This window comes from Ascaphus truei, chromosome 1, assembly GCF_040206685.1.
Source record: "Ascaphus truei isolate aAscTru1 chromosome 1, aAscTru1.hap1, whole genome shotgun sequence".
Classification (NCBI taxonomy): domain Eukaryota; kingdom Metazoa; phylum Chordata; class Amphibia; order Anura; family Ascaphidae; genus Ascaphus; species Ascaphus truei.
Genome location: NC_134483.1, coordinates 50,539,242 through 50,557,757, shown reverse-complemented (window position 1 = coordinate 50,557,757; position 18,516 = coordinate 50,539,242). Strand labels below are relative to the sequence as shown.

Below are 18,516 nucleotides of genomic sequence, written 5' to 3'. Positions count from 1 at the left end.
ATTTGTATAGCGCCATTAATGTACATAGCGCTTCACAGTAGTAATACACGTGGTAATCATATACATAACAAATAATATAAATAACAGGTCATGGGAATAAGTGCTTCAGACAAAAATGTAACATTTAGGAAGAGGAGTCCCTGCTCCGAGGAGCTTACAATCTAATTGATGACCAGAAAATTACAGGGAACCCTTTAGGGATGCCCGGGGAACCCAAGGATTCCTTGGAACCCAGGTTGAAAAACACTGCTCTAGAGGGCAGCAGCTGAAAATAATGGTTTAAAGCTGAAAATAATGGTAGAAGCCCATAAAGTTTTTTGGGAGGCTTTTATGAATAGAAGAATCTTCAGGTGGCTGGAAGTAGATATTATTTTATTATGCAGAGTATTACGTTTCTGTGGCGAGAGCATGGGTCACCGGTTAGAAATGGAACAGTTATTATGAAGCCCCATTTAGAACAGAACATTGGAGTTCAAATAAAGTGAAACCACACAGTCATATCACCATCCATTCCACTTGTAAAGATATACAGCATTTAATGTTTTTTTTTTTTTTTTTGTCAATCCACTGCTGGATGAAGACCTCCCCATTGATCTTTGAGGTACATACAGAATGCAAAAACAAAATCAACATAACAAGAATCAAGAATAACAGCCGAAAATGTCAACTAGAGCTGCAAAATCGCTTCAGCTTGCTCAAAATGCATGGGTGGGGGGACATTAACCAACAATTATCCTGAACTTATGAGGATTGCAGTTGAAAGCGCAGAAAAAAAACTGTGAGGAATCACCAACAAAAAAATTGGGTCAGATAATATTACGAGACAAAGTTACTGAGATAACAAGAAATGAAGCAATCCCAAAATGCAAGAATGAAATATGCAGAGCTGTCCAAGACAATCCACAAATGTATAACTGAAGATGTAAGAAAATGTAACTGCGATATGTTGAAGAAGGTGACTATCGAAGATAACAAAAGCTTAAAGAAGACGAAACAGTGACTTATGATTGGGAATCAACAGCACTCAAACAATGCCATAGCTCAACAACAAAAGACAGTGCACTTACCATAAAGAGTGTTTAGGACTTGTGCATGAAATTGTACATTAACACAAATAACACAGGGCATATAATACAGCAAAAAGGAGCGAGATGAAACCACCAATGATGTACCATGCATCCTTCAATAAAATCCATGAAGAATGGTGATCTCCCCAGAGAGATGAAATTACAACTGAAATCTTAAAAGAAGCAGAGAAAGACTTGCAAACCTCTTTACATGCTGCTTGAAGAACAGGAAAATTCCAGAACTGAGAAATGTCAGTTATCCTCACCCGCAAGAAAGGAGACAAAGATGACCTCAAAAACTACAAACCAATCAGTCTACTTCCAATCACTTACAAGATTTGTACGAGGATACTCGCTAATCAGCTGCAACAGACCCTGGACCTCACCCAGCATGGAGAACAAGTGAGATGTTGCAGTTGATACAGCACAATGGACCATATCCAAGTCACAAAGGTGATTCCCTTAAGTAATTAATATGATCTACCACTTAGGATTTGTAGACTACCAAAATGCATTTGATTCTGTCTATACCTCAGCGGTTTTAAAAGCATTAAGACAAATTATTGAAGAAGCGTATATTGATGTTATATGGAACATTTTACGAGAATGCCACAACAACCATTAGCTTACATAAAAATACACGCAAGATAAGGATATGCAAGGGAGTGCGATAGGGAGACACCATGTCACCAAAGCTTTTCACAGCTTCACTTGGAGAATTATTCAAGACATTGAATTGGGAAAAACAAGGAATCAAAATCAACAGTGAAAGCGTTAGTCAAAGGACAAAGGAAAGGGTTCTTTACAGTAAGGGCAGTTAAAATGTGGAATTCATTACCCATGGAGACTGTGATGGCAGATACAATAGATTTGTTCAAAAAAAGGTTGGACATCTTTTTAGAAAGGGAAAGGTATACAGGGATATACCAAATAAGTATACATTGGAAGGATGTTGATCCACGGATTAATCCGATTGCCAATTCTTGGAGTCAGGAAGGAATTTATTTTTCCCCTTAATGGGGTTTTTTGTTTGCCTTCCTCTGGATCAATAAGCAAGTATAGATATAGGATAAAAGTATCTGTTGTCTAAATTTAGCATAGGTTTAACTTCATGGACGTACGTCTTTTTTCAACCTCATCTACTATGAAACTATGTAACTAGTCACCAACGTTTTGCAGATTACATGGTTATTTTTACCATAAATCCAGAGGACTTCAGCAAAAAACAGAGCACTCGCAAGTTAGAAAGTGGGCCTCCATATTAATCTCAGCAAGACCAAAGTGATTTACAACAAATTTGTCAACTCTGCATAGATAGAAATAAATGGAATAGAACAAGAAGTCAAAGACTAGGGTTACCTTGACCAGCAAGTAGGAATGGATGGAAACCTTTTGAATTAAATCAATAGGAGAATGAAGATGGTATAGAGCACATTTGGAAGAAACAAGACAGAATCAGTCAAGGGAACCGTCCACTGTGTCTCAAGAGGAAAGTTTTCAACCAGTGTATTCTTCCTGTGCTCACGTATGGATGTGAAACTTGTGCCCTAAATGGGAAGATAATTCAGAAGCTTCAGACAACTGAAACAAGGATGGAGAGATGTATTTAGCAAAATTTAAGTGAGTTAAGACATACTCTATAAGTTGGGTGACCATATTTGTCCTGGACACAAAGCAGGGAAAAAGCAGGGACTAATTCTCAAGAGAACAAAAAAAAAATTGAAATTGAATGAAATCAAGGAGAGCGTGTGCCCATAAAAAACCCCACCTGGGAGGCCAATTGTCCCTAGTATTGGATCTTTGGGAGATGGTGTATCAAGATATGTGGATCATTATTTGCAGAGTTTTGTAAGAGAACTTCCATCTTACATTAGGGATTGCAGCGACCTTTTGGAACAGTTGGACTCCATAATTTGGCAAAAAAACTTTATATGGGTAACGTTGGACATCACATCCCTGTATACAGTTATAGACCATCATCAAGGAATGGCAACTGTCAGACATTTTCTTGAACACTCCACATTATTACTTGTACAAATTTCTTTCATTTTAGATTGCATCACTTTTTACTTACTCACAATTACTTTATGTTTGATGGGATTTTCTATCTCCAAACACGTGGTACTGCTATGGGCACTAGTTTTGCCCCCTCATACGCAAACCTATTCTTAGGTTTGTGGGAGACAGACCACGTGTTTGGTGATAGAAACCCCTATCGACAATTTATCACTTTTTAGAAACGTTACATAGATGATCTTATTTTTATTTGGCAGGGGGGGTGGACTCACTTTTATCATTTATTGAATACCTTAATGACAATAATTTAAATTTGTGTTTCACTCACACTTATAATTTTCATCATATACATTATCTGGACGTATTATTATTTATTGATATTAATATGCTTATCAGTTCAGATGTTTATAGAAAACCTAATTCACGCAACACTTTCCTTAGAGCTGACAGCTGCCATCCCAAGTCCCTTCTCAAAAACATCTCGAAGGGTCAATTGATAAGATTAAAAAGGATCTGTTTCAACAATGAGAATTTTACTAAAAAATCACATGAACTTCTGACCAGGTTCCAAGAAAGGGGCTACCCACCTATAGATCTAAAGAAATCATTAGAGGAGGTTAATAAAATCACCAGGGAAGAATTATTGCTTAAACAAAGGAAAAAGGTTTTCAAACATGATACTAAGGCTATCAATCAACCGCTATTCATTACTCAATATTACACTCAAGTGGGTCAGATAAAGCATATTATCAAAAAACATTGGGAGATCCTTTCAGGAGATCCTCTTCTTAAACATGTTTATTCAGAGGGTCCCCAATTTGTTTTTAGGAAAGCCAGAACCATTGCCAATTCAGTGTCCCGAGTCTTTTCTCCAGTAAACGAAATTGCAATACCAGACGGTTACCTAAAGGAAATTTTAAATGCCTCAAATGCATTTCATGTAAATATATGCTTCCAGGTTCTACGTTTACATCGTTTGTTACTGGGTGTGAGTTCCCTGTTACATCATTTATTAATTGTGATACAACATTCACAGTTTATGTTTTGAACTGCGGATGTGGTAAACAATATGTGGGTCGTACTACTCGTGCCCTGAAGGCCCGTATTAGGGAACACATGAGACTTATAAGAAATGGCGATCTCATTCACCCAGTAGCAGAACACTTCACTAACTGCAGATTGGGAAGTATTGATACGTTTTCATACATGGGCATAGAGCAGGTGCCAGATCCAGTCAGAGGGGGCAATAGGATGGAACTTCTAGACAAACGAGAACTTTACTAGATTTTTACACTTAAAACCAAAATACCAGATGGCCTTAACTCTGACTGGGATCTGGCGCCTTATCTACACTTATCAATATTTAAAATTGAATAAAATTTAATTATATTGAACTATATTAAGTTATGGTCAATATTGTTCTTTTTGTATTGGTCAAATTGATTCATATTAGTGCCTTAATTCCTTATGTTTCTGCGAAATGTCCTGCATTATGCAGGTGGTATCCTTAGAGGGATGGTCCATGATCATGAATTATATATACATCATTCCTGTTGGTTCTATATTATATTCCCTATTATGCACATCGTCCCTATGTTCATTGAATTTTGGTGTGTTGTTAATATTTATCATTATTTTTTATTAATTAGTTTATCACTTATGTCATTAATGTTTATATCATTTCCCAATTAAATTTATTTCTTTGCTTAGGGTTTTTTTTTTCTCAAATATATTTATCAATTTATATTATTATATTACTGATATATATTATTATTATATTCATTTTTTTAAATTATTTATATTGATCAATCAGTTCCAGTTTTTCATTCCCTGATTGTACAGCTCATTATACAATCTATCCTTTTTTCAAGTGGATACTGACGCTTTATATATATATATATTTATGTTGATTATCATCATTAAATACATACTTACTCATGTTTATATGTATTGCCATTAGTTTATCCACTTGATAGGCATTTTCTTTCTTTTATTAGAGATTTTCATATAGTTATGATATTTCTTTTTATTTATATACTTTTTTCTAAGGTTTCTTTAGTTCTGGAAGCTATACCCAGTACTTATATGTCTGTTTCCATATGGATAGTGTTTTTAACCTATAAATGTTTTATGTCAATAAAGTTGTGATAGTTTTGTATGACACGCGCTGACGTCATTACGTACGTGTCACTCCTGAGAAGTTTCAGGAAGTGAACTACGAATGGACGACAGCACGTCTCAAGGGTACTTAAGCAGACTGGTGAGTACTTTAGTTAGTCACCTTGAGAAAGAGCTCACGCTCGAAACGCGTTGGTGGGGATCTCTGTACCCCGTAATATAGCTGTATTTTTTTGCTGGTTCCATTAAATCATTTTTTTATGGGCACACGCTCTCCTTGATTTCATTCAATTTCGATTTTTTGTTCTCTTGAGAATTAGTGCCTGCTTTTTCCCTGCTTTGTGTCTATTTCAACTACAGAAAAAACGGAAGCACACCCCCTATTGGAAAAGAAGAATTTCTGACATCCTCAAGGACAACACCTACTCCAAATGCGAGTATCTTATCACTGGCAAATACTCCATTCTGATACCTTATGCTGGGACACTTTATTTATTGTGTGGCCCCTTACTACATTGTTCGTGGGGGTCCTAGCCCACTTATCAGATTATAATCAATGTTAGATTGTTTTGTGTCCTATGGATTGGTTATCCTTTATTGATTACTGAGGGGTTTCATTTCAAGAAACATCATATGCATTTATTGAACTTTGCAATTTTTGTCAAACATTTGAGGCTTTTTTTCAGAGCACCACACATTTTTCCATTTTCATATTTGTCCTGGGAAAAGCCGGGACAAATGCTGCACACGCGCGATCGGCACCTCCTGGCAAGTGCCGCTCGCGCACACGCTGCCAGCAAGCGCTGATCGCGCACACGCTGCCAGCAAGCGCTGATCGCGCACACGCTGCCAGCAAGCGCTGATCGCGCACACGCTGCCTGAGTGATAGAAAACCGGGACAGCACCCCAAAAAGTCAGGACAGAGGCCTAAAACCGGGACTGTCCCAGCTAAACCAGGACATCCAGTCACCCTACCTACAGTATAACGAAATGTAACAATATACAATTCAAAATGTAGAATGTCAAGCCAATTCTGGAAGAGTACAGGCATTCTGTATTTGTTTTCCATGAAGAGACAGAAATAAGAATGAATGGGTTCGAAACCAAACAACAGTCTGTTACATCATGACATGGGTGAAGAAATTGAAATGGCAATGGGCTGGACACATCACAGGAAGCAAATGAGCATTGTTGGACAAAGATGGTACTTGACTGGATTCCAAGGCAAATTAAGACCAAGAAGACGAACAAAAGTTAGAATGGAGGATGAAATCAGAAAATGTGTTGGACCAATGTGGAGAAGAGGCTTGCAACCACAGTACCAGTAATGGATTAACAAGGGCTGAAGAAGATGACAAACACACACGTGTCAAAAGACTTGCACTATCTACTGAATGTTGGTGGAGGACTCTGAAAACCAGCACAACAACCACCGCTCACTAATGGCAAACATCACAAATTTACAACTTGCAAACAACTACTTAAATTTCTATTTACAGTGTACTTTTACTCTCTTTAGCAGGTGATATTGAACTTAACCCAGGCCCTCCCTTTTCAACTCTGTCCCATACAACCGAGAAAACCCCCTTCAAATTCCAAAAAGGTCCATCTGTTGTCCATATAAATATCCGGAGCCTGCTGCCCAAACTGGATGAACTAAGGGAATGGTGCCTTATGCAAATAAGCCATAATTCTCACAGAAACATGGCTAACCCCTAAAACTCTTGATGCAAATATTGCCATTCAGGGATACGTCATTTTTAGGAAAGATAGGTCAAATAGCAGGAGGAGGAGTATTATTTTATATTGCAGACACCTTACAATTTATGCTGCTAAATTGCCCCCCAAGCCCACCCTCTTTTGAAATCCTACTTGGCAAAATCTGTCCCCCCTTTTCTAAGCCCGTCCTGATTGCTGGCATCTACCGCCCCCCTAAAGTCCCTGACTGATATCACTCAGTTTCTTGGCTCAATTTTCTCTCTGAATGAGAACAGAAAGCAGCAACACACCCGGTGGACAAGGAAAGGAACTACGGCTAGGAGCAGGATGTCTAGGAGACCCTGGCAGGCAAATTTGAATAAACTGAGGACTAATCTACAAGTAATACATTGGGATGATGTTTTTGCAGGAAAAAATGTAGAAGATAAATGGGTAGGCTTTAAAACATTGTTAGGAAAGCACACTCATCAGTGTATACCCTTGGGAAATAAGTATAAAAGAAATATGTAAAAACCAATATGGCTAAATAAACAGGTAGGGGAGGAAATGGACAAGATGAGGCAGGCGTTTAGATTCTTGAAATCAAAAGGGACAGGGGCATCGTATCAGAATTATAAGGAATGTAACAAAATTGCAAATGAGCAAAAATAGATAATGAAAAAAGGATTGCAATAGAAAGTAAGATTAAACCTAAAAAGTTCTTCAAGTACCTTAATAACAAAACAAAAAAAAACAGAAAAGAAAATATAGGACCCTTTCAGTGTGAGATGGGCAGACAGATTATTGGAAATGAGGAAAAAGCAGAGGTATTAAACACATTCTTTGCCTCTGTGTTTACCAAGGAAGAATCAATTTCAATTGCAGTGCCGCAGGATGAAGAAACAACCTACATATTAAGGAACAATTGGTTAACTGAGGAAGAACTTCATAGGCAGCTTCAAAAATTAAAGTAAATAAGGCACCTGGCCCCGATGGCAAACATCCAAGAGGTCTCAAGGAGTTAAGCTCAGTAATAGCCTAACCATTACATTTAATATTCAAGGACTCCCATTTCCACAGGCTCAGTACCACAAGATTGGCGATAAGCAGATGTGATGCCTATATTTAAAAAGGGAGCTAGATCACAACCAGGGAATTACAGACCTGTAAGCCTGACTTCAATAGTGGGGAAACTTCTTGAAGGTTAAATACAGGATAATATTCATGAATATCTCATGGAAAACAAAATTAATAGTCAGCATGGATTTATGAAGGATAGATCATGCCAAACTAACCTTAATGTTTCTTTGAGGAGGTAAGTAGGAATTTAGACCAGGTTAATGCAGTTGTAATCTACTTAGATTTTGCAAAGGCTTTTGATACGGTTCCACACAAGAGGTTGGTGTACAAAATAAAGCAAATTCGAAAAATATATGCACCTGGATTGAAAACTGGTTGAAGGATAGACAACAGAGAGTTGTCATAAATGGAACTTTTTCAGGTTGGGCTAAAGTCGTGAGTGGAGTACCTCAAGGATCGGTATTGGGACCCCTGCTTTTTAACTTGTTTACTAATGACCTTGAGGTTGGCATCGAGAGCAAAGTCTCCATCTTTGCTGATGATACTAAATTGTGTAAGTTAGTAGAATCAGGGCAGGATGTAATTTCTCTTCAGAAGGACTTGGAGATACTGGAAACGTGGGTAGGTAAATCGCAGATGAGGTTTAATACAGATAAATGTAAGGTTATGCATTTGGGAAGCAAGAATAAACAGGCGACTTGCAAATTAAATGGGGATAAATTGGGGGAATCCTTGATTCTTTGCGCACCCCATCATGCTCGCGCGCAATTGCCGCGATCATTGCCTTAATGCCTTTTAATCGCGACGCACGTGCGGTTTCTCGCGCTAACCATGGATGCGGCCTGATGCAAATTTAGTGATGGGATTTTGGGAATACCCTCACATTTATGATGATCAAATCTTCATCGTGACTGCATCGACTATTATAGACGATTTGTTACTTATCTGGGATGGGGACCAATATTCTCTTAACTCTTTTATTCAAACTTAATTACAATGATTTTCATTTACAATTCACTTTTGATTGTCCCCATTATCATCATCACATTCACTATTTAGATGTTTTGCTATACATTACTATGGAATACAAAATCCAGACAGATATCTTCAGAAAAATCAACTCATGAAATTCTTTCCTACGAACAGACAGCAGTCACCCCAGATCTTCAATTAAGGCTATGCCGAAAGGCCAATTGCTTTTACATAGAAGAATACAGTATGTTCCGTGGAAGAATCGTTTATTGAACAATCAAGGGATTTAACCTCCAGATTTAAACAATGGGCTATAAAGATTCAGGCACAGAGAAGCATTTGATTATACTATAGGAAGGGACAGATTGGAATGGATTCCAAAAAACAACCTCAGACAGAAACTTACAAATTGTAACCAGTATAAGACAGGTACTCCAATGTACCTTTACTCATTACACAGCATAGCAAACAATCTCACAGCATTACACTGCATAGCAAACAATCACAGCAGATTAGATCTATTATTTATAAGCATCAGGTCACACTCAATGTAGATTTAAAATCAATAGTGACTTTCAAATTGAATTGGGGGAATCCTTGATGGAGAAGGATTTAGGAGTGCTTGTAGCCAACAGGCATAGCAATAGTGCCCAGTCATGCAGTAGCTGCAAAGGCAGAAGTATATTTTGCAACAGGAACCATCTTTATTCTTTCTGCATACAACATACACTGCATACTCTCTCTCTGATCTCCAGCCTCCGGATGGTCCCTTGACTAACACCCCTAGCCATGGGCACCAAGGGCGGTCTGTGCTCTTCCCCTACTCCCTAGTAGAGCAGGGGGTATGGTATCCTTAAGTCCCTGGGGGAGGGTTCAAGGTCTGAGCCTAGGATTGGGCAGAACACAGACCTTTTCCCGCCTCCCCCCCTGCCACTCAAGGAGCTGCTTGCTGGTGGGGAAAACCCTGGATTGGGCCCAACTCTGCCTGCACTGTACCAGATTAGTACCAGCCAGGCATGGCCACGTACCAAATAAGTAAACACGGGAAGAATGTTGATCCAGGGAGTAATCAGATTGCCAATTCTTGGAGTCAGGAAGGAATTTATTTTTCCCCTTATGAGATATCATTGGATGATATGACACTAGGGTTGTTGGTTTTCCTTCCTCTGGATCAATAAGAAAGTATAGATATAGGATCAAGTATCTCTTGTTTAAATTTAGCATAGGTTGAACTTGATGGCTGTATGTCTTTTTTCAACCTCATCTACTATGTAATTATGTAACATGATTAAGGAGGATATTACGCTGACAAATCCCACTGACATTGCAAATGCGTTCAATGAATACTTTGTGGGCTGTGCTACTAACTTATTAGCGAACCGCAACCCAAACCACAAACATGAACCTCATTCTGAGAGCACCCCTATAGCCCCACCCTCTGCCAACACTGCCCACAATTATCAATTTGTCCCACTATCTGAAGGGGAGATTACACAAGTGTTCTTCAAATTATATCTAAGCAGCCAATGTGGACCTGACTTACTACAATCTAAGTTCCTAAGACTTGGTGCCCCAGCCATTGCCAAACCGTTTGCTTCCCTAGTCAACTCTATTCTGTCTGCAGGCCATATCCTTAAGACCTGGAAAACTGCCAGAGTTGTCCCAATCTTCAAAAGTGGGGACAAAAACACTGTCTCAAACTACAGGCCAATCTCTCTTCTCCCAATACTATCCAAAGTCATGGAAAAATGTGTCCACTCCCAATTAAGCGATTACTATACCAAGACAAATTCCCCTAGCCAATTCTAATCTGGCGTTCACCCCAAACACTCCACGGTAACAAACCTCCTAAAAGTTTGCAATGAGATACAGTGTGGAATAGAACTGGGATAACTTACTGGTGCAATTTTCATAGATTTTGCAAAGGCTTTTGATACTGTTGATCATGTTATCTTGCTAAATAAACTCTAGTGCTCTGGAATAAGGAAGCATGCTTTAAACTGGTTTCATTCCTACCTATCACGTAGATCCCAACATCTGTCCATCTAAGGCTCTAACTCCAACCTCTTGGAAATCACCTGCGGTATCCCATAAGGCTCTGTTCTTGGGCCCCTACTCTTCTCAGTGTTCATCAATTATCTTCCTACAGCTTGAAAGGGAGCTTCAATACATATGTATGTGGATGACAGTCATATGCACACAGCCCTACCCTCTCTGACCTTGAACACGTAATTCAATCTGACTTTTTGAGACTTGAAAATTGGATTTCCCAAAACAAACTGTTTTTAAACACTGACAAGACTGTAACAATGGTATTTGGGACCAAGGCTACATTTTTAAAGCTTCGAATGAATGAGCTCCAGATCAGAACCAATGCTAATACCATTCTAGCCCCTGTTACTAGTTTTAAATACTTGGACATATGGTTTGACTCCCATTTAACATTTGGGATGCACATTGATATCCTGACATCCAAAACCTATGCCAAACTAGGTGTACTTTTTGGAACAAATCCTCCCAAAGTCTGCTGGTCAGAAAGCGTATTGCACAGCAGATGCTAATGCCAATTATAGACTATGGGGACATAGTACATGGCACGGCACCCCAAACCCACCTTGGCACACTTGATACCCTCTACAATTCAATATGCTGTTTTGTCCTCCAATGCAACTACAACACACATTACTGTGAAATGCTCAGATAACTAGATTGGTCATCACTTGAGTTTAGGCGCAAAGTTCATCTTCCCTGTCTTGTTTTCAAATACTTTCTGTGCAAGCTGCCCATCTATCTGAACAAGCTCCTCACCCCTGATACATGCAGCACTTATCCTCTGAAATCTGACTCCAAAAGACTGTTCATGGTCCCAAGGTTCAACAAAGTATTCGGCCGGTCCTCTTACCGTGCACACTTAAACAGGAACAATCTACCGGAGACTCTCACCAGTCTACGTTCTTTCAAAACTAAAGCTGTCTCAGATTTTAATCTTGTATGCAACTGTTACATACGCCTATAACATATATTATCTCTTACAGTGCATGCAATGTCGTGTATTTAATGTATAACCTTGCTCACTTAATGTAACTATGCATTTGTAACCATGTATCTGTCATCATAACTCTGTGCCCAGGAAATACTTGAAAATGAGAGGTAACTCACAATGTTTTACTTCTTGGTAAAACATTTTCTAAATAAAGCATACATAAAAAGCACATATACATTACTGTAATTGAAGCAGTTTTAGATCAGGATGTGTTGTATACAACAACCATAAACAAACAGCGTTGACTTACGCAGTTTTACCCTCGCTGTCCAGTTTTGTAGCAATAACTCCTTTTTTCCCCAGAAGTGCAGCCACTTTCTCTGCATCCCCATGGTCCACAGCTTGGAGCAGGCGTTCGTCATTCTTACTCCACTCATTAGTCTGCAGGAAAAGAAATCAATTCAAATTAGCATGCCACATTTTAATGATTTTCTTGTGCACTTTATACTGTACCAATTCTAGGATTAATGGTGTTGAACTGACTATACCATGCATCCAATCACATTCCTATGATAGTAGGGAAACTAGCAACTAGAAGGTCCATGGCAAGTTCTGAAAAAGGTGAGAGGTATGCAATCTATTCACTGCAGGAATGGCCTTCAACATACTGCATCTAATGCACCAAAGGCCACTCCAGAAAGGAAAGAATGGAGCTAAAATGAAACTCTACACAGGCCTTATATTAGCTGGTTTAGGATGCTGCCCATTAAACAGGTGACTAAAGCTTTTGGCAGCAACCAGAGGGCAGCCAAAGGGTGTCACCATTTGCTGCCATTCGACAAATGCTTGTCAATGTTACAGCTAAGAATCCAAAACACACCAACCCTCTCATCCCCTCTAACTTATGTTTCAACTCATCATTCCTTATAGATTGTACGCTCCATGGGGCAGGGCCTCTTCTAACACATTGCAGGCCTATCCTACATCGTCCAACACAATGTAACCTTGCTTGTAACTGTTACATAGAGATAATACTGTATATGTTTATGGGCCTCACTGTTCATGAAATGTCTGTAAATGTAATGTATAACCTCTGTTCATTTAATGCAACCATGTATTATCATGTGCCCAGGACATGCTTGAAAACGAGAGGTAACTCTCAATGTATTACTTCCTAGTAAAACATTTTAGAAACAAAACAAAATAAAAGCAAAATTGCTTCAGCTATTTTAATACGACTCAATTATGTACTGGTTAAGGGAAATCAATAATAGATCGAAGCAAAGAATAACAGATAGAATAAGTAAAAGAGAGACAATTGAAATAAGTTGTTGCCCATCTATTAATAGGGTAATGATTTGCCCGGGCAGGCTTAAAAATAGAACTGCCAACTGCCTGCTCTTTCACCAACCATTAACTACAGAAATATGATTGGTATGTCTGAGCTGGTCTTTCCTATAGGATCAATGTAAAAAAACCCAGGAGTAACTGAATGTAGGAGCCTATGATAATCATAGTGTTTTCATTGATGACTTGATTGCATATAAACTGTGTAGGAACAGTATAACAGAGCTTGTAGTTCTCATTTAGTTAGCCTATGAAGCAGCATTTAGATTTTTTTATGTAACCTTTGGTTTAAAGCAGGGGTGCCCAAAGCCAGTCCTCAGCAACTGAGCCATCTGTGCTGAAGCACGGATATCCTTACAACCTGACCTGTTGGTGGCCCTTGAGGACTGGAGTTGGCCACCCCTGGTTTAGAGTAACTTGTTGGAAAATGACCCATATTCTACGATGAATAACATATGGTATACACCAGCTGGAATTCCCATTAAAGATCAACTCCCATAAAGGAAACAGTACCCGTAACTTCAGAATGTGCACTATACATTTTATACAGTGTGTGTTTGAGCGGTCACTGACTTCTATAAATGATATGGTCTTAAAAGAAATAGAATAATACAGGGCAATCATTCCAAGTGTATAGTACCCGTGGGATGTTATTATAGCACAATCATTCCAAGTATATAGTATCAGTGGGATGTTATTATGGCACAATCATTCCAAGTGTATAGTATCAGTGGGATGTTATTATGGCACAATCATTGACAGTGTCCACTTCTGTTTTTTGTAATATGTGAATTTGCTGTCTGTATTTAAGGGAATTGTAGAGGCAAACACGCTACAACCAGTGGCATTTACAGTCTCGTTTTTACCTAGTCATGTGTTTCTGTTGTCTGGTATCTCCTGTTCTCCTCATTGCATTTTTAAAACATTAAGCTAACAGAAGAACTTGTGCTGTAAGCATACAACCTCTGTGACTATAATTCAACACTTATCACAAAAATATTAAATTTTTAAGTAACAAGTATGTGGATTATTTTCTTCTTTTTCCACAGAGGAAAGTTTATTTAAGGAAAGTCCCTTATCAAAGCAATATTTCAAGAGAGACTAGACATTGCCAGAAAAGTGCATGGATATTATTATGCCTTAACCGTAATGCTCCCGTATGACTAAACATACCTGCGGCATTGCAGATTTTCTAAGGTGGATACCAGACTTAGTACGTATCTACTGTACCAGCTAAGATAATTGAAAACAAAGCATTATTAACTGCAGACATTCAACCTGAGGTCCATGGAAACCTAGAGGTTTACAAGAAGTTGTTAAAAGAACAAAAGAAAAAAGTGTAACTACAATATATACATTTGTTTGTTTCACCAGCATAATTAGTATTTTTACACTCCTCAAATCACAAGCTGACGAACATGTGGCAAAAAAACCAAAAACTTAGCGAAAAGTTTCATAACGGACGCAAATAAACGCTAAATGAAAATGATACTAGATTATCTAGATTTAAAAAAAAAAAATGGCTTTTACCAATAGAAAAAGAGTACATCATTTGAAAACCAGCTCTGAAACAAAACGGACAAGCTGTTCACGGGAGTAATGTCGGGCTCTCCCCGGAAAATAAAGTGTAATTATATTGTGTATTTCCTTGCATTCATTCTAGCCAAAGTTATTTTTCCTTGACAAACATTATGATAGACATGGGCAATTCTTGAAGAAGTATAAACGTACGGTGACCAGACGTCCCGGTTTAGCAGGCTACGCCATTTATTTATTTTCAAAGAACTCAGTGTAATACGCTTCCTTTTCTCCCACCCTTACACTAACAGCTTCATTTGTTTGCATCCTGTAAAAATGCCTGTGCTTGCTTTTTCTCCAGGTCAGCGGAAATTCAACCGTACCAGGTATGTCTCTTTATGTTTGACTAATTATGGCTTTATTATTACTATAAGCAAAATGGACAAAAAAAAAAAAGTAACAGTTCACCCCAAGCTTTTCTTTACTATGGAAAAGTAGAAAAAGTTTAAAAACATTATCTAAAAAAAATACGTATACAAGTTGGACAGATGCACTCTGCACCGGTTACAAGGCAGGAATTTGCAATGGATGAGGAGAGTGGAATATTTTCTGGCCAGAAATAGCAGCATTCTTCACATGTAGTATGCAGATAACTTAATCTCGGAGATTGCAAAAGCAAACAAAGCTACAACCAGACTACACCACTCCAACATGTGCTGAAGGTGTAGAATAATGATTCTGTGCCTCTGTTGTGGGGATGGGCTCCTGTAGCCGATCTCTTTTGTACCAGTTCAGGGTCTCAACAACATAACCAATGATTCCAACTGAGAAATTGAGGCGTCCTGTTCCCTTTATCCTCCTCCATCCCGATTCAATATGCGGTCAATTGGGCTCAGAACTACAATGCTCCAAATTCAATATACTGCAAAGCCGCTTCCCATTCAAATAAAGGTGACTAACATTTTCCCCTTCAGAGGGAAGTGGTTTCACAGCACACCAAAAAGGGAAATTGACACTGAAAGGGTTAATTGTTGTGCCTATTTTCACATCCGCCGCCCCATGGCACTTAGTTGTGGCGGCCGCCTCCACGCTGCGGCCCCCTTGTCCTGAGCCGCAGCAGCAAATGACGCTGCGGACATCACATTGCATGGTAACGCGATATTATTTGACGCTGAGATGTTGCATTGCCATGGCAACATAACGCCATCGGTTCAGCAGAAGGAGGGCAGCCGGTCAGGAGGTGGCTGCAACAGCTACTGTAAGTGACTTCCCATCAGGGCCGAGAGGACGGGAAAAATATATGGGGGGGCGGACATTTTTGCAATCCTAGGCCCAGGCCAAATGGAAAATCCGCCACTTGTGTCTTAGGGTCCTGCTGCCTCAAACGATGGACCCTCCGGCATTAGTGATCACGTGACCGCTCGAGCGCTCATGCTGCCTCTTCCTGCTTCCACTGCGGTCATCGTGAATAGAAAAAGGAGTAAAACCTCATGACACAGAGGGTACGTCATAAAGACCCTCAGGGTGCCACACACACTACGTTTATAGGCCACTGAAGGGCTGCATGTAAAGGATGCAATTGTGTTACTTCAGGGAGTAAGGCACTGTGTGGGTGCAACACCTCCAAAAGGAGGAACGCAAAGATACTTTCACATTCCTGTTTTATTACATACATCAGGTACACTTGAAGAGACCTCTGAGGATCTGAAATATATGTACACTAGTATACACACACTAGTATCCTCAAGGAAGCATCACAGCCTACAAATCTATTATACACATTCAAACAAAACCAGTGTTTCCTTTGTTAATCATCTTGTTTGATCTCCCCCTCTCCCCCCCAAAAAAATCATCACAAGCAGCACCATGATAGTGCAACATGATAAAGAGCGTCAGAGCAAAGATGTATTTATAAGGTGTAAATATTAAAGAAAAAGAGAAAGAAACAACTTCGGCACTACTGCGCATGACCGACTCAAAGAAACTCCCGGATGATCTTCAACCAACTTTATTAACAACACACACTAGGGCTACACCACGATCTCCCCCTCTATGCGTTTCACCCTCTAGGATAGGGCTTCGTCTCGCTTCAAGACGAAGCCCTATCCTAGAGGGTGAAACGCGTAGAGGGGGAGATCGTGGTGTAGCCCTAGTGTGTGTTGTTAATAAAGTTGGTTGAAGATCATCCGGGAGTTTCTTTGAGTCGGTCATGCGCAGTAGCGCCGAATTTCTTTCTTTCTCCTGACACTCACAGACGGCGGCACGCAGGAGCGGTGGAGGTGAGCATGTCCCAGACCGGGGATGCAGCATAGGTAAGGATTTGACATCCCCCTGCACCGGTCAACTCAGTGGCCACGCTGAGCTCCCTCACACTAGCTCCATTGACTTTGACACCATAGGTGCAACTGCTGTTACACGGAAGCGCAAGACAGTTTTTTGGCATTTGGGTAAATATTAAAGAAACAGGTTTATCACAACACCCATTTCAGCTGCAGTTTTATTTACGATCACAAATTGAAGAGTCCTATAAAGAATTCTGCTTTGAAAGCAAACACTGCAGTGATCAGTGATGAAGAATTGTTTATCTGTTAAAAAAAACAAAACCTTTTTTGTTAAGAAAGCTACTACGTTATAACAAACATTAAATAAGATATGGTGGGTAAAAAAGTGACAAACCCCCTCCACTGTACACGTCTCAGACAGGTCTGCAAACCAGATTTTCTCCATTATTGCTTAGCACAGGGGTGAGCAAACTATTTATGCCGAGCCCTCCTTTTTATCCATGAAATTTCTCGGGCTCCCCCTGCCTGATGTAATCAAAACTCTCCAAGCATGAGCACAGGGTGTCCTGCATAATTTTGCAAGCACGAGCGGGGGGCATGGATCGGGGCTATTTTTGTGTGGCTATGTGTGTGTGTGTGTGCGCGCGCGCGCGCTCAAAGTCAATTATGTTTGTCTCCCCAAGCGCCAAGCTTTGGAGAGCGTAAGCCCCCCAGTTTACGCACCATTGCATTCAATCACAACACACACAATCACAACCAACACACACACAATCAATCACACCATTCACACAGACAACACACACAATCACAATACACACACAAAACACAATCAATCACAACCAACACACAATCACAACCAACACAGACAACACACACTCAATCACAACAAACACAACACACAATCATAAGTCACACACTTTCACCTGGGGGAGGAAGTGCTTCTGTAGGCATGCTCCTGTCCCCCATGCTGCTGAAAACTGGGACGGGTAATACAGGAGGAGGGGGTGTCTGTGTGCAGGGAAGGCCCCACCCCCCGCAGCAAGGCCCCGCCCCTAGCCACAGCACAGAGAAGCAGCACAGAGCTTTTGGCCATCCGTGCACAGCATCTGCCCACCCCCAGGTTTCGCCGCACGCTGCCTGCGCCCACCCTAAATAATCTTGCGCACCCCCAGTTTGTGCACCGGTGGCTTAGCACAGCGGTGTGCAAATTGGGGGGCGCTTTTGCTTGGGGACACGGGGGCGGTTACAGAGGCCCCGCACTCTTCCCCACGGCATCTAAATTAAATGTGAGGCCTCTGTAACTTACTTACCTGCTGCCAACCGTGTCTTCGGCGACACATCGGGGAGTAGGCAGGGGGCCAAAACGCAAATAGTTTGCGCACCCCTGGCTTAGTATACTTAGTATTCCACTGTAGCCAGGGATTCTGGGTAATGA

The 18,516-nt window shown here is 40.1% G+C and overlaps 1 protein-coding gene across 5 annotated transcripts in view; it reads right to left on the bottom strand.

The window, feature by feature from the left end:
- Nucleotides 1-18,516, bottom strand: part of RAI14 (retinoic acid induced 14) — a 165,502-nt gene that overhangs the window by 77,610 nt on the left and 69,376 nt on the right. For all 5 annotated transcript variants that reach the window (XM_075587806.1, XM_075587835.1, XM_075587817.1 and 2 more), the window contains one exon: nucleotides 12,245-12,375. In XM_075587806.1, coding sequence (XP_075443921.1) covers nucleotides 12,245-12,375 — 131 coding nt within the window. The remainder of the gene's footprint in view (nucleotides 1-12,244; nucleotides 12,376-18,516) is intronic.